Source organism: Aythya ferina (assembly GCF_964211825.1).
Source record: "Aythya ferina genome assembly, chromosome: Z".
Taxonomy (NCBI): domain Eukaryota; kingdom Metazoa; phylum Chordata; class Aves; order Anseriformes; family Anatidae; genus Aythya; species Aythya ferina.
Genome location: NC_140299.1, coordinates 24,532,320 through 24,554,429, shown reverse-complemented (window position 1 = coordinate 24,554,429; position 22,110 = coordinate 24,532,320). Strand labels below are relative to the sequence as shown.

The following is a 22,110-nucleotide window of genomic DNA, read 5'->3' as shown; positions in this document are numbered from 1 at the left end:
CACATTTTGCAGAGCTTTTCAGCACCGTCTCTGCTCATTTAGTTGATTCCGTGTGTGCTCCCCACTGGGCCTCCATCATCAGAAATGTTACTGATTACCCAGGGTGCCCAAATCCTTCATCAGCTCAGATAAGGAGAGCTGATAGTATTAATATATCCACTGCCATTCTTCTAAGAAGGAATGACATTTGTGGTTTGCAGGGATGGGATAGGATGGGGTGGGATGGGATGTTACTGCTGTAAAGAGTGGTACAGCTTAGGAGTCCATGTCTTCATATGAAGATTTAGAGAAATTGTGCTTAAGTGAATACAAACTGCACTCTGCTCTTCTCTCCTTTCAATCCATGCCAGCCTTGCTTTTCTCTGTGGTCTTCCCCACTGTCCCTTTCCTGTTCTTGTGTTTTACTGGTTTGTGATACATTGCTTCTCACCAATTTTTGGCTCCTGAAACTTTTCACTCCACTCCTTTTTTTCCTAGGAAATCTAAGTCCCTGCACACCATGGTCTTTTTTTTTAATGACTTTGTTCAGCCATTTTTCTACCCCATTTCTGCAGGAAAAATCCTGTTCAGTCTCTGGCTTTAGAATACTATTGTAGATATAACTTATGAAGACTTAGTGAATCTCTGTCAAGTGTTTATGAGCTGTAACTTCTCTGAAGGCATGTGAATGGGCCTTGCAGAAAGATTTTGTGAAGAATGGCAGAAAGGCATATCTTTAGGAGAAAGGTCACTTCTGCCAAACATGAAGTTCATTCTCAGCAAATGAGCAGATTAGAGTTCTTCAAAAGAATGACTTCCCCCAAAAAACTGAACATGGCAAAATGGCATATCTTCCAATAATCTCATTATTTTGAAAGCTTACACTGCTTTGACACCAAATATGGTCAAAAATAATAATCTAGCTTATTGTTAACACTTTCAAAGCTATAAGTAACCAAAAACAGTCTTAAATGGGAAGCATTGAGCAACCTTGATAATAAACAGTGCTACATGCCCTGCTAACTATACTTATTAACCCCTTTGCACATTAAAATGTCTAGCATGCTGCTAATTTTAGATAATAAAAATCCTCTAAACTAACAGCACTAAGTCCTCTGTCACAATGTCCCTGCTAGCTGACTGTGAGATAAGGATTTGCTAATGCACACAAAAAATTACAACACTGGCAGAAACACTGCAGTGAGGCAGAAGCGCAGAACAGAGTCAAAAGTCCCTGAAAAGCAGACAAAGCAATCCAATGACAGCAACATAATTGCGACCTGTGTCTACACATTTAGAGATTAATCAAATTCCTGAAATAAATTGTTTTAAGAAACTTAAGTATATAACACTGATCTCTGGTTATTCCTACATGGAACTTTAATTCTGCTCCTATTGATGCCAAAAGAAGGAAAACAGGTTCCAAAGTCTGGCAGCACGGTAATGAACTTAAACAGTCTTTCTGGTGAACTAGGACTAGGCAAACCACTTTTGTAACTATAAGTTCTGCAAATGTTACTAAAAGATAACAATTTTGTTGGTTCTTTTTTTCAATCCAAGCAGCAAAGGTGAACACCTTTCACAATGAATCATTGCAAAATTACCAAACCCTTTTATTTTGAGGGCCTCGGAAAGCATGTTAGTGATATTGCCTTATCTTACGATCTGAGGGTTTGTTTGGTTTGGACTGAAAGAAAACTGGAAAAAGCTTAGCTGGATTTTGAACGGCAAATTAGGCAATTGGAAAAGCAGTGTAAACAGAACGTGTTCAATAACATGTGCCTGGAATTGCATTCAGTTCATTCTATCCATCTTGAGAAAACAGGCAAACTGAGACAATTAAAGAAAAGTCAGTAAGAGCTTTACCACCGACTTCAGTGGGGCCAGAGTATATAAGATGCAAATCACACTCAAAATAAATGTTAGAGTGGGCAGGAGAGAATAGATAACATCAGAAAAACACCCATTCTTGTTGTCACACTAACCTCATCACACTAACCTTGTCACACTAACCTCTTCATTTGCTTTCTTCCAACACCCAGCAACATCATTGCTCAGCTCAATCTCCAACAGTCAGAACTATGACTGTTTATATCCCTAAAGCAGTAAGTCACCAATGGTGCCTGCAGTCCTCTATGCTTAGTATGCCTTCAACTCTTCACTGAAAGTTATTACTTCTGATTATAAGTTCTTCCTGTAACAATCATTCCTGCCACAATTTCAGTGACACCATTTTCTGCATACCAAAAAAGTATTGAACAAAATGTAATTGAAAGTGATCCACAAAATGAACTGGAAAGTGTACTACAAAGCCCAGCACTTTCACGGCTTCAACTTGCTCCACAGACATTACCAAGTCCTACCCACTGCTTGCTGCTTCATAAAGTGTCACAGATACTAGCCTCCAGAACAAAAGGAGGACACAAATTGAAAGAATTGTGAGAGTTATGAAAAAGAAGAAAGAGAGAAGGATAAGTTCACAACATGTGGGTAATGGTTATTAAGATTATTTCCAATCATATTTTATATAGGTACAAAAAAAAAAGAGGGAAAAAAAATCCATAAAAATTTAGCAAAGTTCACGATAACTATCATTTTAATAACATAACAGACAAAAGTTCTCACAAATAAATTTACTCACCCAAAACCAATAGCTACCCAGTAATTTCTTACACCCTGATGTGGTCCCACCATAGGAAGAATGTCTGGAGAATAGGTGATAGGACCTGCAATTGTGTTTATGATGTCTGCTTGTTTCAGAACTGGGACCATTTCCATAGCAGCCTCAATGTGTTCCATTATTCTGTCTAAATCAGACTCAAAAAGTTCTTTTCCAAAACCTGCACAAATATTTGAGCCATTATATACTTGTTAAATACAATGAAAATACTTACATTTTAATCACAGTTATGAAATTTATAAAATGGACACAAAATTTTTCAGTTAGTATGTTCAAGCATATACTATCCTACCTAAGAAAAATGGTGTGCATAAAACCTTAGTTACTTGCAGGATCAAGTTTACTGTCACTGCAGTTACACTGTCTTTTATACATATTTGTTTAACCCTAAGGTCACACAAATTCAACAATGAAGTAGAAAGGAAGTGGAGAAACACAGATACTTCATCTGTGTTAATAAGACCCATTTATTTTTCTCAATATGGCAACAATTTGAGGAGGGAAAGAAAGATATTGCCTGTGTCAGCTTATTTCTTCCACGGCATTTTGTGAATTCCTGGATACATTTCAGCCTTCAGCCTGTGCTCTGAGAATTACTGAACATGACTCTGTAGAAGGACTTGACACTGGTGGAGACAAAAAGCTTACGAAGATAAGACAGTGCAATCCACAGCCCAAGAATATAAATTGATTTATTCTTCCTTAAGAAACACTTAAGAAACACTTTCTGTTTTGTTGTTGTTGTTGTTGTTGTTGTTTGTTTGTTTGTTGTTTTTTGTTCTTGTTGTTTTTGGTTTGGTTGGTTGTTTTTTTTTCTTTTTAAACATCATGACCATTCACTTAAGATGAATTTCTGTGAAGAAGTGAATGTAAAGCTGGAGCCTAGGTATAGCACAGTACTTAATTTCATAATCATCAGTATGTTAAGGTTGGGATTTTTCTGTACAAAATTTCTATACAAATCTACAGCTCATTTGTACTTATATCCGAGCACAGTATTTTGTCTAAGCCATTCCTTTGGTGTATCTGTGTTCCTTTCTGCCAACTGCATTGTCTTCAAGGGAACAGAGAAAAATTCAAAGCCCTTGTTAGTATGTTGGAGAGAACTGTGGCTTAAAAATATAATAAAAATCTATTCAAATGAAAAAAATGTGTATTTAGTGATTGGATTTAATCGCTACACACAGACACCTGTTCAGAGAGTAAGATAATATGTTGTAGATGTATATTTTGTGCCTATTTCAAATAGCCTTTTTTTATATTACTTTTTTATTTCTATTTATTTGGAATATTAGATGTCACAGCTATTCTTTGAAAAAAGTTTTCCACTGCAATCCTACATTGCAAGTGTTTTCTATTTTCCAATATATAAGGCAATATGACATAGTGGGATTTATATATATTAAAATATATGGTAGTGCTTATTGAGTTTAAAGATTTAATGTACTTAATTACCTGGTGGGACTCCATTTGTTACCCAAGAGTCCTGCAGCTTCATCTTCTTTTCACTTTCATATGGACCAAATAAAAGACCATCTCTTTCCTGTCTTAGGTAATATGATCCTTCTAAATCACGAATCACAGGTAATTCTCTTTTTAGGGCTTTCACTTCAGGGATGGTTGCTGTCACGACATACTGATGGTGGACAGGAATAAGAGGGTGCTGCAGGCCAATCATCTTGCCTATTTCACGAGCCCAGAAGCCTACAGAGGACAAGATACAACACGCTAACATTCAAAGATTTTCCTTTCAATTAAGGGAAAATAACAGCAAAACATTTTCAAGAAGCACTGTGCTTTGTGGAAAGTGACAATTTTTTTACACAATTTCACTTTTAAAACTATTTTTCATACTATCTAGCATCATTTTCACTCCATAATTTCATGCTCTTGTTCCTAATTATGCTACCATATATTACTCTAGTTCACAGTTATTCAAAAATGTAACTGGAAAAATATGAATTAGGCTTCTAAAAGTTCAGAAAGGAATTTAATTATCAATTCCACAAACCCCATAGTTCATTTAATTAAACTAGGACTGTAATGCATAAAAATCAGTAACACAAGCAGAATAAATTAGTTCATATTATAGGTGTTATCCTAGGCTCTTACTATCAACCAAAAGAGCTAGTGTGCTTCCCCAATACAGTAGTCAAGTCCTAACACAGCAAGGCAGTACCTTCAGCTGGCTAATCCCAAAAATCTGTTTCCTTCCCTTTTCACATGTGTCATTAACCTGTATTACTTATGCCTGTCATGTAGTAATCAATTAACTGTTCCTACTGGCAAGTAGTTAGTGCACCCTCCCATAGGTGTCCAATTAAAAGTTCTGATACATGCTGTGATCAGAAAAAGTAAGCACCAATTTCCCTGTCCCTAAAGCTTGCTCAAGGTCCTACATGTAAAATCCTAAGCATATGTTAAAGAAGGCCTAACTCTTCTCTGTTAAGGTCCTTGCAGACTAGCTGCTTGTACCTGGTAAGACGTATTCACTTAGTGATGTATCAGTGTCAAAGCTAAGAAGTAGAAGCCATTTATCTCTGCCAGACTTATTAGCTAGGGCTTTGCATCATGGCTCAAGTCTGCTGTGAGATCGGAGCGTATAGATAAGAGAATCCAGCAGATACAATCGACTGCAATGGCAGCTGCTCTTAGAGATTGGAATACTCTTTAACATCACTCTCCTGACTCTTTGTAAGAAGGAATGTAGGTCTCAGAAGTGGGAATGAAGGGGGTAAGTCAAACAGCAGGAGTTTCAGGGAAATCTATGGGGTCAGAAGTAAGGGTTGGGAGAAGGCAATATGGAGATGAGGAAGAGGTATCCTTTCAAAGAAAAGGCTATGTGCTGTATGCCACCCAGGAAAAGGAGGCATTTCAGACTGGTTCCTGTGTAATCAGCTAACTCCCAACTTAATGAAAAACTATCTCTAGCAAGGTTTCCCACTTACACAGCTGCCTCTTCTCCTGGGCCCTACACTCAAGGATGCCCAGCGTAACATGCAATTTTTTTTGTTTTTCCTTTTTGCTGTTTACTTGGCTTCAGACCCAGAGGTTCCTACCTCTCTCTTCAATTCTACCTTTTCCAAGAACCGGCTAAATTTTAGCTCTCAGGGCCCTGAGGGCACTAACAAGCCTCAACAGTCCTGAGCCATTGGGACTTTCACCCACACACCTCCCCATGGGGCCTGAAGCCCCGTTTCTGCTCAGCTCAGGGACATCAGTACCAGTCTGAGCTGGTTTGATCGGAGGAGTGCCTGTTTACAGCTGTGTCACAACCATGCCCGTGCCTGGCCATGGCCCTCATTGATCCAGACCCTGATCCATGGACTACTTCCCAGCTTGGCCTCACCCCAGACTCATCACCATGGACCTGCCTGTTAATCACTGGGCAGTGTCTGACCCTGGTTACTGTCACCAGACCTGCTCTCAACCTGCCTTGTCTGCAGGCTGGATTTGTCAGTATGGCTGCCTGTGCCTCTTCCCCACAAATCAGTCTGGAAACCTGGGCTCTGGGTGGATGCCAAATGTCAGTCCTGGGCCAGCCCAACTCCCTCCTTCATGGCATTTAGGACAGAGCCCTGGCTGGCAAGGCCCATGCCCCACCAGACCTGTTACCACTCCTGGCACCTTCTCCCATAGAGAGTACCCAGACAGTGCTGTTAGTTGACATTGATTTGGAAATACAGCCTCTCATCTCTGACATGGGCTAACACCAGAGTAATTAGAAAAGATGAGTTGGGCTGTGCTGGCTTGGAGCTATTCCCTGCACACAGGCCAGACTCTGGGTCTAACACCCACATTAAAAATAATAATAATAAATAAAATCCAAGAACAAGGTTTTATGTGATAAATCAGCTGGCAATTGCTAACAGACAGGTAAAGCAAGTGAGAATGATATCAAAGATCATGACAGAGAGACTTGGTTAATTAAAAGCCCCTGCCCAGAAAATGGTAAAAAATGGTATCTGTTGTACTGCATTTATCATATGTAAGACTTTGCTTCTTAAATGAATCCTCAGTACTTGGAGGAGACTCACTGACAGAATAGTTTTTATGTTGGTCAAATTAGCTGAGGGAAGATCACGTAGCATGCAGTGATTCAAAAAATCTTTTAAAACTACTGAAACATGATTTATGCTCCTTTATATAGAGAACAATCAAAAAATGCTAATGAAGTTGAATTTCTAGCACCTCTTCAAAGGCTTCCTCAATTAAACACGACAAATACACATTTGAATTTAAGCATAAGCTAAGGGGACCTAGAGTTGACCATTAAAAAAATAGAAATTAAAATTAAAAAAATAAAGTATGAATGCAATGAATGTATTTACTCTCATTTGCTAGCCATTCATGTACAGTGTCCCCCTTCTACCAAGTCCAGGCCATTGACTAGTCAACTACAATTACTGTTTAGGGAACTTATTTTGATTTGTGTATTTCCATATCAACTCCAAAGAAGATTATTTTAAGGTAAGGTCAGTTAATGATCCATACAGGAGAAAAGAAGGTGAAGTAGCAAAAAAAAAAAATCCACAAAATATAGTATTATACCCTGGTTTTCTGCCAAAAATTTTAGACTCGAAAGAGATATTTGGAAAAGAAATAATACTCCGGAAATGCACTCCTAGTAATTTCATTGTTTTGCTTACATGTTAAAACAGAATTAGTGGGAAAACATTAGAGTAAAAATATTCAAGCTCCTCAGAGAAAATAAAAATGGCAGACAATTTTAGATCTTTGAAACTTACTTCCAAAATAATATCAAGTTTCTTAACCATTAAGTTTCCAGAAGTATAGCACAGCCACAGCTGATTTTAAACTGCTGTTGAATTAAAAGCAAATACTATAGGCATGCTCAAAATCAAATTTAAATGCCATAGTTCTAAAAAATATATATTCATACTTAGGCTAAATGCTTATTTAATTGGTTAGAATAACAACAGCTGGCATTTACTACATGAAATATGTCATAGTTTCTTTGTTTAAAGTTTTTGAACCATATGCAAAAGGCATTACAAACTCAAAAATGACAAAAGAAAGAATATGTTCTCTAAAACAAAATTCTAATTGGAAGCAGATGTCAAGTCCTATCACACACACAAGAGATAAATGAAGGCATGAATTATATCTCAAGGACATTTATAAAGATAGAATTGTAGAGATTGCAAACATCTGATGCTGAAATATTTACTGGTGGTATTACTGAGCGTAACTGTTGAACTACGTAATCTGACTATCTCTTGTGTTTTAAAAGAGGAGAAAATATTCCACCACTACATATATATAAACGGTTGTATATGAATTGTGCACAGGCCTGCACGTGTGTATATGTATGCACGTGCATATTGTATAAATAAACTAAATTCACTATTTTTGCAGAATTTAATCAATCTTTATATTATAAATAGGCTGAAAATCACTCTAGCTGGCTCAATACCAGTTAATTTATGTCAGGGATTATTTATTAGGCATCTGCTTTCTTCCAAAATGGAAATCTCACATAAGGAACAGCTAAAGATTGGTTGAAACTAGTTTGTTCCAGTTCCACAGCAGATGTCGGTTGGGGGATGAGGGAAGAAGAGAGAATGTGGAGAGCCTCCTGATATATTCTTCTCTACTCATATTGCAACACGAGCCTAAAATATGAGCTCTGAATTATACCAGCCATGATCTGTAGTGGAATGAGGCAAGGCTGAGAAGAAGAATGAATGTTAGCTGAGGGAACACTTATAAAATACATTGGTTATACGGTATTAATTTCACATCCCTAGCCAGAATGTTAAGCAACACGTGCTTCAAATGTTCATTTTGGCTGAACAGTTAGCCACGTATTGTTAGTTTAATAAGTTATTAAATCAAAAAAATTAAAAAATAAAAAAAAAAAAATTTCGTAAGGGCTCATTCTAATTTTTACAAATAGACTTTGAAAAGCAATTACTGAAAAACTCTGCCTAATGTCTACTTGATACATAAGCCAAGGAAAGACAACTACACTACAAAAATAAATAAATTACATCTGTGATACTTTGTACATATGATGTAGAGGCAATGTTTTGGAATAATAAGTACCTACAAGTTTGGGGCCTAAATAAGAGGTCTAAATGCCAAAAGAAAACCCTGTCTCTCCATGCCATAATCTTGAATTGTTTCCAGACTAATAAATCCATCCTGTGTAACAAATGACGCAAGTATCCTATTAGTAAGAGAGCTTGTGATTTTTTATCTGAATGCTGTCCCATAATTCATGTCCAAAAGCCATGAACTGTGAGTCCATACACAATCTAAATATTGATCTTTCATCTTATGAGTGCTTGACTTCTGTTATGAAGAAAGGCTGAGAGACCTGGGTCTGTTTAGCCTGGAGAAGAGAAGACTTAGAGGGGATCTCGTCAGTGTATATAAATATCTGAGGGGTGGGGGAAAGAAGGATGTAGCCAACCTCTTCTCAGTGGTTTGTGGGGATAGGACAAGGGGCAATGGCTGGAAGTTAGAGCACAGGAAGTTCTGCACTGACATGCGAAAGAACTTCTTCATGGTGAGGGTGACGGAGCATTGGAACAGGCTGCCCAGGGAGGTTGTGGAGTCTCCTTCTCTGGAGATATTCAAGGCCTGTCTGGATGCCTACCTGGGCAGCCTGCTCTGAGGAACCTGCTTTGGCACGGGGGTTGGACCTGATGATCTTTCGAGGTCCCTTCCAACCCCTACAGTTCTGTGATTCTGTGACTTAGTGGTCTAAATAAAATTAGTTTAATTTGGTCTCCCAGTCTGTGTCATTGCTTGCTTTCTAACAAGCATACTGAACTCCTTATCTAGTCCTCTTTCTCTCCAAAATATTTTTATATTGCACTACATTGGCATCATGACAGCTCATGAGCGTGCATAGAACCTCAAGGTGAACTTTTCAGACCCCTGCTATTTTAGCAAGGCTAGCAGCCATAGCAGGTGATCACAAGTACGTGGGAGGTATATGATGAGAAAGCACACTTTTCAGTGTGTTTCACAGTCTTTACTGAAAGCCTAGAATGATCTAACACAGGACTCTCTGCATTCCAGACATGGAAAGTGGGTCACCTAGCACATACAATTTTTCTGTCCAGAGCACAACCCTTTTATCCCATTCCCTCCAAACTTCTCCCTGTGCCAATCTCCTCCCTTCCCCACCTCTGCTTTTCCTGTAACTGCTTTTCATCTCAGTCTCAAGCTCTTTTTCAATCACTCTTTTACAATACTTTTTCATCTAGTTGCCTCTCTCCATGTGCAAGTCAACTTTCCTCTTTTGTCAAATTCTGTCCCATCTGCCTTACCTTCCTTCCAATCCACTCCCATCCACCTTTTTCCTTGTTTGTCTGACAGTCTTCCATCCTTAGACAGCTCAGAAAGCCTCAATTTTCCAATTCCAGTTTCACCCACAACCAGTCCTCAAATATTCTTTCTAATCTTTTTGCCCAGAAAAGCTCCAGTTCCCATAATGAAACATGTAGACCCTTTTTGGCTATCTCCCTCTACAGTGTCATCCCAACTGTTGCTATCACCACAGTCCTTCCCAGCCTGAGCTATCTTATTCAGCAGGTCCTCTAGCACTTAAGCTCTCCACCTGCTGCCAGTGCTCCCAGCTACCTCCCGGCATCTTTCCCAAGCATTTCACTCTCCCACTCTACTCCCCTTCCAGTCCAACTCTCTCATTATTTCCAACTACCAGCCATGGTTGTTCTACCACCTACAAGAACAGTACCTCTCTCACTCAACTTCTTCATTTTATCTGCCTTGCATTAGAGACATGGTGTTTTATTATTATTATTATTATTATTATTTTTCCACTGCACATATGTAGAAAGGAATTAAAAGGATTATATATCCCTGCTCTCAGTTTGCTCATCCCATTTGAAGAAGAAAAAGTCTTCTGGAGTCATCACACCTCCCAGCTGAAACCTGGTTATTCACTGGGATGGGATGTATGAAAGACTATTTCAAAAACACAGATACGATTCAGTTTGAGGCTGTCAGTGTCTGCAAAACTTTTATCCAAATTGTAAATATTCAGAAAATATTCAAATGACTGAAAACAGAAAGTCTTCTGCTAGGAACCATTTGGCACACTTCATGTGGGAGGTGCCAATGGTCTCACCAGTACTATGATTTTCTGTAATTTGTATAAAGCAGCATAAAAATAAGTGAAGTTTGGTTTAAATACTGCTTCCTAGACCTATCAACTCATTTGAGAAAACAAAATCAAATCCTGTTGGAAAGACTTTTGAGGCAGAAACATCAGTTTAGCTTCTTTAACAAAATGAAGAATAAAATTGCATATGTAAATACAAGTTCCTTTGAGTTTGGAAATTTTTATTATGTGGAAAAATTTATTATTAAACAAAGTGTGTGTTTAAAATACTAATCAAATAACAAAAATCTGCTCTTTCAATGATAAGTGGAGAGTTAAATCTTAGAGAAGATAATGCTGAAATATGCAGAATTATCTTATTGGCTGCAAATCCTCAGTCTCTGAAAACAAACAAACAAACAAACAAAACCAGTGAAGATATTTCTAGTTCATTTGTACATCCCATATCCCTTCCTAAGTAGCTTTCATAATATTTTAGAGGACCGCATTCACAGACAGTAACCTGTCTCTTCTACACCACTTACTGCCGACAAGTAAGAGTCTATTCTGCTTCTGAAATCTAACAAGACAGCCTAAGTAGTAACTGCTGGAGACAAGCCAGAAAGTAATATTATTAATGCCTAGACAAGGACATTTATCTGAAGAGTTAAATTTTCACAATAATGTAAAGTAAAAAGCACGGAGTATATTTTACCACAAACCAAATATTCAAAAGCATATACTTATTCCTGTAAACTGCACAAATCTGCACATATCCTCAGTGTCACCTAGTTTGTAAATCAGAATAGTATACAACTGATGATGTTAAATCCTACCTGCAGTGTTCACAATTCTCTTTGCCTGAATTACTCCAAGCGGAGTTTCAACTTCCCATGTCCCATCTGATCGGGGGTTCAGATTAGTTACTTGGACTGGGTAATTCAGTTGGGCACCGTATTTTCTGGCTCCTGCAGCCAAGGCCATTGTGAGAGAATAGGGATCAATATGACCATCTCCAGGGTTATACAGGCCAGCTAAAATCTATGTGGAGGTAAAATCACACAAAATGAAAGAAACTAATATTTATAAAAGTCAACTAATTTTGTTTCAAAAATGATTTATTTATTGAATGTGATGTATTTCTTGAGTAAACGTTAAGGACTCAAATCCAAACAAATTTTGAAAACATAGCACATTATAAAGGCTACAGCTAACCAACTTAATAGTGGTCCTAAGGAAGCAAAATTCCTCAGTTCTCAGATGTAATTATAATTTTAATTTAATATTATATTAATATTATAGCATACAGTATTCACTAAAACGCACAAGAGATTTTAGTTTATATATTTTTCCACTGAAATACAAGAATTTCTCATACCATTTTTATAAATGGAACAGGATCTAAATACCTGGCAGACCAACATTTAAATGCAATGGAAGTTGTTCCATAAAATTATGTTTTTTACCATATCCATGTTCAATAAGGGGAATAGCTCTTGTACTTTCTCAGGAGTAATTAAGTACTGCTCTGTTGGATGCCAACCAGCTCGAGTCATTTGGTATTTGAATTCATCCACCCTAGTAGGGGTTGAAGCAATTCTGATGCTGCCAGGCTGATGAAACCCCACAGCCTAAAACAAAGAGAAAAAATGAAATACTGTAAGAACTTTTACTTATCTCCATAAATACATGTTCCTATGCTATTCTTATTCCACAAGAAATTTGCCATTAAAATGACTGGAAAAAGACTCAGTGTAAGCTAGGTGCCCTTGGAGGAGCAGGATTAAACTCCTACAGTTAATTGGCTTCCCAAGTAAATACATGCTATCTTCAAAAGAAATGTAAAAAGTTTTTATTGAATGCCATATTTTATTAAGTTTTGATTAATGTCTGAATTTATGGACTCACTTTCAAACTTATCAGATACATCTGAAAATAAATATATAATAATTTGTATTAAAGTTTATCACCTACTTAATTTGCTACTGAGGTGCAGCAGAATAAACTTAACAGATGTAGCAACTCTATTGACAAAATGAACAACCCCCTTCCTTTTTGCCTTTTTAATAAAGCAGAAATCCTTATACAGCTAAACACTGAATCCTCACTTTCAGGTATACATAATGTATTTTATCTTTTCTCTGTTAATTAACAGGACATTAATAGGGTTGTATAAGTCTTTTAGCAGAACTCACAATGATAATTTGCTGCAGTGTTTTATCTTGCTGTAGATAAGAGCAGCAGAATGAAGAAAAAAGCACTTTGTGACAATTATTAAGTTAGTACTGCAAGGATCACGGAGGTTCTGCTGCAGAATGAAGCAAGCAGAGCGTAGTGAATGAAATCTATGTGGCTGAATGTTGCCAGATAAGGAAGACAACTCCTGTGTTTCTCTGCATACCCATTCCCTAAGTCACTAAATAAAAACATGTCTCTGAAGGGGATGGGAAGAATTACAGCAATCTTCTCAAGTACAGACCATCATATCATATGAAATTATAAGCAGACAAGTTTAAAGCAGGAATGTATCATAATCAATCCATTCATTCCAGATCCTTGATGCTATTTTAACTCCTAGAGCAAGATAAAGTTGCAGACTCTCAGTCTGCTGAGCTTCTGAGATGTTTGATGAAAACAATCTTCTTAAACTTTACAGAAATCTGAGAAGCTATCTAAAATATTTACTGATTAAACACAAGACTTCAGTATAGTTATGCAGGCAGAATATATTTTAATATAAAGAGAGACTTATGATAACCCTGAACAAACACATACAACGTGTCAACTCTTTTATGAGACTATTCGTAAGATTGATTTGAATTAATACTTAGAAAGTTAAGGAGATTACCTGACCAGTCTCTTCTTCCAGCTTTTCATAGAGTTTGATGCTGTAAGCATGGATTTTCTTCAGGTTTATTCCAGGATGAAAGTAGGTAGTTAAACCAGCCTCAATTAAGAAATAAGAAAAACACAGAAATACAATTAGAAATGGAGTGTTGTCTTTCCCACCTTCCAACTATCATTCAAAAGTGAACTGTCGAGATACTATAAAGAAAAGCAACACATGTATAGAGCCAAGTGCTACAAAAATAAAAGCAAATCCCTTTCCCTACTTATGGCATTCTTCTCTCTGCATATGTTTTTCCACCTGTCTTTTCTCATCAAATCTGTCAGCTCATGATACTCTTGCAGTTGTCCTCTCCTATGGTTTCCTTTCTTCCTTAAATTATGCAGTTGTCTGTTTCAAATCTTTTGGAAGTGACACATTACTTAGTCCTCGATCAACTGCAGCCTCTGCAATTGTTGAAGTAGCTTAAAAAATTAGTGTATGAATTTTGCACATCATTTTGTTAGGCTTGATTTTAGAAAGCTGATGAGCCCTTTTGGGTTCATGCAACTGTAATATCAAGAAGCTACTACAGACTTTCCTGTATTTAAGGAAACTATTCACGTCCCAACACTATAGACAGCTTCATCAATCTAATGACATTCATAAGTGCAGATATTTAGCACTTGAAGGAAGTTTAATTCTTACTGACTTAATTTAAGAGTTTAAGTCTTACAGAAGTTAGGTCACATGTCTTCGTATCTCTAGAATTTGACATCTCACTAAAGCCCTTCTTCGAAGTGAGGTAACAGCACTGAAAAATTACATTCGATTTTCATGCTCAGTTTTCAGTAACTACATTGATTTAAATATTTTTATAGAGAGACAAGTTTGCTAACTAAATAAAGCTTATTCATACCTAATGTTTGTTTTAATTAAGAACCCAATTTATATATAATATCTTCGTTTACTTACATAGATGTAATAGAACAAATGTACAGTACAAGATTTTTAAAAACAGTTAAGGGAGCTAGACACCCAAATTCACTGTTCAGTTCACTGCCATTGTGAGATAAAAAGAGCAGAGAATCTAAAGGTGAAAAGTAACACACGTAGTAGAATTTTGATAGTTTCCTTCAAGTTGCCTACTAAGAATGCACATCAACTACTCTTGATTTTCACTCGTCAAAATGTCTCTGTGCAACAAATATGTAATTTTAAGGCCCCAACTTTTAAAGATAATTTAATAACTGTACATGTATATATATGAACAACAAAATTAAGAGTTAGTGGTCTATAAATATAGGTTCTGATTCAATCTAGTTTAATTTTGCTGAGAACCTATTAAACATTACTCTTCTCTGTAATTAACAATGCTCTTCTCTATAATTAACAACATATATTGTATGCATTACACATTCTCATTTTCTGAAACAATGGACTGTTGTGGCTCATCTTTCTTGTTGCACCTTCACATTTAAGACCCATTTTTTCTTCAGATAAAATTAGCTTCAAATTGCACTTAGCAAGTTGTTTCCACTCAAATGCCATGCCCCTCAAAAAAACCAACCAACCAACCAAACAAACAAACAAATAAATAAATGATTCCTAAGTCACTCACTGCCTGAGATGACAAGTACTCAGTCTCTTCAGAGTATGAGAAGTGTCTGGCATTAGTGACTGCACAGCTTTATGCATAGTGTCAGTTTTTCCTACTTTTCTTCATATGAATTTTATCTTCCTGATGCCTTAAAGTTTATATACAATATCATAGCATACCAAATGAGTGAAATGACACATTTTTCATTTGTGATGGTATTTTATTCATAAATTTGCCTCTGGTTCCCTCAGTATGTTTGGTATTGTTCATTACCCAAATGTTTTAAGTTTAAAGGTGATCATGAAAATCTGGAGGAGGAAAAAATATCCACTGAGGGCTACATTAAATGCAAAACAAGCCCCTTGGATTCAGGAAGTCACTGAGATACAAAAATATTCTGGAAAACTATTGCTGGCTTCATGAAGTCCCTGAGATAGATAAATAATCTGGAAAAAATATTGTTTGTCCTTTTTTTATTACCATATTATATCATCATCATATCGTCTAGAGACTGGATATTTGACAATGTGTGCACTTGACCTCATTTGTTACATGTGGTTTTATGCTGTTGTGAACACTTGTATTTTATTTTCCTCAAACTAAAACCCAAGGCTGCTTCAGTAAAGAGTTTGTAATTAAAAGTTGCTTGTTTCCTTAAAAAAATAAGTCCTAAAGGCCTTTTTGCTACGTGTAGAGAATAAAGAAATAAATTAGGCATTGAAGTCTTCACATTTCTTCAGCCATTTACAATAATCTATGGGTAATTCATTTACTTGTGCCTGGAAATCATGCCATCACATATTATTTCTACTGTCCTTTTTCATTTATGTAAACATTTTCTGGTTGGTCTTTTGTTGTTTTTCCAAATGTAGCAATATATTTTCCAGATGTAAGGAAATTCCATTTTAGCAGCCACTGTTAGTGAAGTCATCTTAACCAAATGAAGCATAAATCACCTACAACTTGGCTATAAAACCATATAAGTTCAAGTACATTTAATTGCAATAATTAAATCTAATCTCTGACTTTTTTTAAATAAAGAAAAAAAAATCTAAACACATTTAGTGTCCTTTGGCTTCTCATGAAGATTGTTTCTGATTTCAGAAGTGTAATTAGGAGACAAATATAACCTGACTGGACTATATCAAAATGAAAGTAATAGAAACACAGAATAATTTAGACTGAATGGGGACCTCTTGAGGTCCATATCTATGCTCATGCTTTAAGCAGGATCAGCTACAAGATCAAACCAGGTTGCCCAAGGTTTTCTCCAATCTGGAAGATCTCCAAGGACAGTTAGTGCACTATCTCTATGGATAAATATTCCGATACTTTGCATTTGTCCTTGCTAAATTTCATGAAGTTTTTCTCATTCCATCCCTCCAGTCTGTCCAGGTCCCTCAACATGGCAGCCCTGCCTTCTGCTACACTGACTGGTTCCCACAGTTTGGTGTCAACTGTGAACTTGACAAGCATGCACTCTGTCTTATTTTCCAGATTATTGATAAGGATATTAATCAAGATGGGTCCAAGGACCCTGTGACACTCCACGTTTCCAACATTTGGGTGGGGTACAATCCATTTACCACTACTCTCTGAGCCCAACCATCCAAGCAGTCTTTTTTTTACCTATCTAGCTGTCCCACCATACAGACCACAACATCTTAAGTTGAACACATGAATATTATGGGAGACAGTGTCTCATGTATTGCTGAAGTTGAGGTACATGACATCAGCTGCTTTCCCATTGTCCACACATTCAGTCATTTTAAGATAGTAAGCAACTGGTTTGGGTCAGGTATATTTTATGCTTGGCAAAATTTTATGCCAACTGTACCAAGTTACTTTATGAGCTCATACATGATCTGAAATTCACTCTATGATTTTTCCAAGAACAAAAGAAAAGCTAGCTGGCCTTTAGCTCCACTGATTATTTCCTTTGGCTTTTTATAAAGATGGATACTCCCCCAGTTCCACAGTATTTCAAAAATGATACAACTGCAGCCTTGCAATGCCATCGACAGCATTCTTGGACTCAGCCCATCTGCTCCAATGTATTTGTGAGTCAAGTTCTCCTAGTAATCCCTGACTTGATGATACTCGTCCACTGCTAGTAGTTCCTCTACTCCTTGAGCTGTGCTTCTATGCACAGAGGTGTGTGAAACTTTGTCAGTGAAAGCTGGCAAAGAAGGCATTGAGTACTTCAGCCTTATCAGTGTCCACTGTGGCTGAATCACCCCCCTCATTCAGCAGCAGTCCCACATTTTCCTTGTTCAGCATTTTACTGTTAATGTAGCAGTAGAAGACCTTGTTGGCCTAATGTTCCTTGCGAGTCTTAACTCCAGTTGGGCTTTAGCTATTCTAGCATCCTCTTTGCATGCCCATTCAGTTTTTCTAAACCACCTCTTTGCAGCTTCTTCCTGCTTCCAATTCCTGTAACTCTGCCATGAGCTTTCTCTTTAGCCTAGTTGGCTAAACTAGGCTAAAGACATCCACCTCTTGTCCTGAATTTCAGGGTGGACTGTTCTTATATATGAAGATTTGCCCTTAGTTTTGCTCTGTTTTTGTGAGACAGATTGTGTTGTTTTATATGAACATGAGCTGGGGAGATAATTTTCTGTAGAATGGCCACTATGCTATGAAAATCGACAAAGACTTTAAAGCATTTTTATAGACTATTTTTTTTAATATATTTTGAATATTTCATGTGTTCTTTTCCTTCTATTCCAATCTGTTTCAGATTTTATATTTACTTTACTATTAAACTAGCATTCTGGAGGAAATGGCATTAATACTGATACTACCAACATTCACTCTTATTTCAAGTTTGACTGAGCGTTAACAAGTTTTTATTTGTCTTGTGCTGTGATTTATTAACCATCAGCAGTAAAATCAACTGAACGTTGCGCGAAACAGTATTACATAATAATGATACATCACACATTTTCTTAGAAAACACCTTGCTGAAAAATAACTATACAAAAAAAATATTTGCTGAGTGAGTTATATATGCATTGTTCAGTCCTTAGAATGTCGGTGAGATTGCAAATGATTTGACAAGCAGTATACTAGAACCCTGAAAGTTCATGAAGTCTGTCTTAACCTAGTTTACATACATATAATAATCACTACTCTGTCATGGTTAGATGGCATAAAAGTTAGCAGCACTTACTCTCTTATTTATATCTGCTCATTATTTCTTGTTATTCTCATAGCTAATACAAAAATGTGCATGGTTTCTGTCCTGTTTTCAATAAATAATTTCAATAAAAGGAGAGTCAGACAAATTCTTCTCAGACCACAGAAGTGGAAGAAAGTTTTAGCAGCAACACTAGCAGGAATATGATCTATATGAAATGTGATCCTGAATGCTGGCAAGACTTACTGGACTGCAAAAGAGGGAAAATCTGGTACAGTACAGCAATATCTGAACCAGCCTTTCTCAAGTTTTCTGGCCGCAGGCAATATACCATGTGCCATATGACATGTTAACTATACATGTCATTTTCATCTATACCCAGTGAAAAGACCACTGATAAATGAACAGTACCTACTGCAATAAAGAATTGACAGTCACAATTCTGATCTTTTTCATCATGTGAAACAGCAATTTTTTCATCTTCAGACACAGCACTACAATATGGAATTCAATGAAGAGCATTAGCATACCATGTATTTTATTTAGTAGTTATTCATTTTTAACCTGTCTCATAACTAGGTGTCTTTCTGTGTTCATCACCCCACACTGTTGGAGCAGGTACTACAAGGCAGCCCACTGAGAAGCCTGGTGCGGGTATCTTCTCTACTGTGGTCCCTCCCTGACTTTATACAGAGTTCCTCACCCAGTGCCCCATCCTTATGTTCACTAAAAATGAACAAGCAAAAATACTGAAGGAGAGGTTGCTTTTACGTAGTTAGGAGCAATAAGCTAGAGTGAGAGAGCATATCAACAAAATATTAGAAACAAATTGCCCCCTATTCATGATGTTGTTTTCATATTCAATGAGGGGATTTGATTATTTTTTTACACACATATTGTTCTGTATATGCATTGGGTAGATAGAACTCAGTCTGTGACTCTCTTTTATGCTGAAGTCGAATTATTTCTCTGAACACTTCCTAATTATGATTCATTACACAAGATGTATGATCTGACACTTACTATATACCATGTTGCATTCTGAACTGCATCAGCTGAGGTAAGATTGGCTAAAGGAAGTATAATTACTGATTTTGTTTTTCCTAACTTGATAAAGTGTGTTTTCTTCTGTTTTGTTTGTTGAAAAGCAAGTACAATGAAATATAAACATACATGTCAGGCTTTTTTTTTTTTTTTAATATTTTTTTTTACTAACATCCTCTTTTAAGGCTCCAAACCCACAAAGCATCTGCACTATAATATTTCAAACTTCAGGCTTTCTCCTGTAGGAAGAGTGTGAGAATATAAACAGAACACAATGAGAGTCATCCTCCTTACTTTGTTCCTAAAAGTCACTCAGATATTCTAGTTGTAAGCACTGCATAAATGCTCTATTGTATTAACAGAGTAGTCCCAGAGAAAGCAAGCTGTTGCTTTTATATGCACTTTTATTACTACACACAGGGATAGCTTTCTCCTAACTCCATGTGAGCATAGCTGGAAATGAATAGAAAAAGCATCTAGTGTTGTGGCAAGTTTTATTTTATTTAATAACACTACCTACTCCAGACATTGACACATACAAAATATGTAGTTACATACATGCATGCTATGCACCACTATGTCCATGTGATTAGCATTATTATAGGAGGTGTCCCCAGTTGTCATTATTACATGTATGTCTTTTTAGTTCTTTTCCTTAGACTACAGACAAACAGTCAGCCTTACAAAACAACAATGTACAGTTGTCAGCTTTGCTTTTCCAAGACTTTGTGCAGTGTCAGTAATGGTAGGAAAGAAAGCTCTTGTCTCTAATAAGAATCAATTGCTGAGACAGTCATGTTCTCTGAGAACTGGGCACTGATGTTGGTTCTTAACCACCTCTTTCAAAATAACACACATATAAAAAATAATTAAGGATAAAATAATGCCAAATTCCACATTTCTGTTTTTTGAATGGTACTAAAACCACTCCCAGTGGTAAAGTCTGCAGTATAAACTAGATTACTTATGACATCAAAATTTGTTTTTAAAAAAATCTGAATTGAACTGAAGTTTAAAGTCTAAGTCCACTTAGCTGCCAAAACCATATAATAGTATTAACAGTTATGTTCCAGTAATTTCAAAATACAATATTTGTCCCAACTTCTATGAATTTCTAGGAAAATATACTATGGATAGCTGAACCAACTTTTCAAAACTCACACTCCAGGTCTATACAGAGCTCAGTGCTAAAAAGTTTACATCTATAAAATAACCAAGACAATCTCTGGAAAGCCAGGGAATATAAGGATAATGAAACTTCCACCACTGTTAGATAAACTGTTGTTAATCTGAGAGATTAACAAAATGTTCCTTACTGCATGCCAAGTAGATCCTGCAGTGAGCTCAGATTTTTCCAGCAGGATGACATCCTTCAAGCCTGCCTTTGCCAAGTGATAGGCTAGGCTCACACCGACGCAGCCACCTCCAATGATCACTGTGTCTGCTCTGTCTTTCCTCAAGGAAGGAGATGGATTTTCTTTACTGGGGAAAAAAAATAACAGTTATGGACACTTACAGAAAGACAGTTGCACATTTGTCCATCTGCATTGTTTTCAGCTCCAGTCATTACGTAACTTGGTCCCTGCCTGCGAGTCTAACTTAGAAAGTAACCTGTTCACTCCTATCTTCTTTTAAAGTAAATGCTCCCAAAGGGTTTTTTGCATACCCGGGCCTAATAAAAACTGCAAAGAAAGTTTGCTTCCACTCACAGCTTTAAATCTTTGCTATTTGTCCCATTTACCCTTATATGTAGTATATTTTCAAATGAGAATCTGTACCCCTGAAACAATGCCAAAATCTAAGTTTTTGGAAGTGTGAGTGCAACACAACACAGTCTTTTAAGAATGACTACTTAGTAAAGCTCATTGACACGTTTTTAAAGCGATATGTCAGCATTCACCAACAATGAAAATTAATTCTTATTTTCAAGTTCTGTGTACCTTAACGTGTTCTGCTTTGCTGAAGTCAGAGCATTACGGTGGCAGGTTTTTCTCAATGGCTTGCTTACACCTGCTACAACGTGGTTTCACAACTATTGTAAGCCAGCACAACTCAGCACTGTTACCCCGGGCAGCACATTCGCTTCCATCTTATGTGACCCCCCCCTTCCGCAGAGGGCCGAGCAGCAAGCCAAGATCAGGAAATGTATCAGGATAAATATCCAAATTAAAACATTTTCGATGAGCGGGGCAAGGTCAGACCTTTTACTGCAGCAGAATACTGTGAAACTACAGTACCTGTCCTTTCGGGACAGTTAATCAACACTCATTTAATTTTATCTCCCCACTCCTTCTACGCAGCTTTTTGGTGTTTGCTTTCTCAGCCTCTCCGGCAGAAAGCTACCTAATGTGTAACTAACTGATCTTTCACCCGTCTGCGCTCGGAATTCCGAGCTGCTAGCGGCATGCATGACGATGCACATGGCAAAATGGCATTTTAGGTACAAACTCACCCGCCCTGGGCGCCCGCGCCGCTGCCGAGGGGCCGGGGGGCAGCCGCGGGCAGGGGGCAGCGGTGGCGGCGCGGGGTCGGCAGGCGCCGCAGGGCCGCCCGCAGCAGCGTGCCCATCCCGCACACGGCTCGCCCGCAACACGGGCCGGCTCTGCGCCCCCCGACGAGGACGGCCCCCGAGGAGGAGGAGGAGGAGGAAGGCGCCGGACCGCCCCCCTGGCCGCGGAGCCGGCTGTCCCCGCCGGGACTGGGGGCGGAGGACGAAGGGGGGGGTCCCCCGAGGGGTCAGGGA

General features: G+C 37.6%; 1 protein-coding gene across 1 annotated transcript in view; it reads right to left on the bottom strand.

The window, feature by feature from the left end:
• DMGDH (dimethylglycine dehydrogenase) overlaps window positions 1-22,014 on the bottom strand; it is a 48,097-nt gene extending 26,083 nt beyond the window's left edge. Inside the window, exons 1-7 of the mRNA XM_084505257.1 lie at window positions 21,820-22,014; window positions 20,684-20,849; window positions 13,606-13,704; window positions 12,224-12,388; window positions 11,594-11,798; window positions 4,115-4,363; window positions 2,621-2,819 (exon numbers count right to left, since the gene is read on the bottom strand). Coding sequence (XP_084361383.1) covers window positions 2,621-2,819; window positions 4,115-4,363; window positions 11,594-11,798; window positions 12,224-12,388; window positions 13,606-13,704; window positions 20,684-20,849; window positions 21,820-21,935 — 1,199 coding nt within the window. The 5' untranslated portion in view covers window positions 21,936-22,014. The remainder of the gene's footprint in view (window positions 1-2,620; window positions 2,820-4,114; window positions 4,364-11,593; window positions 11,799-12,223; window positions 12,389-13,605; window positions 13,705-20,683; window positions 20,850-21,819) is intronic.
• Window positions 22,015-22,110: the final 96 nt, after the last annotated feature.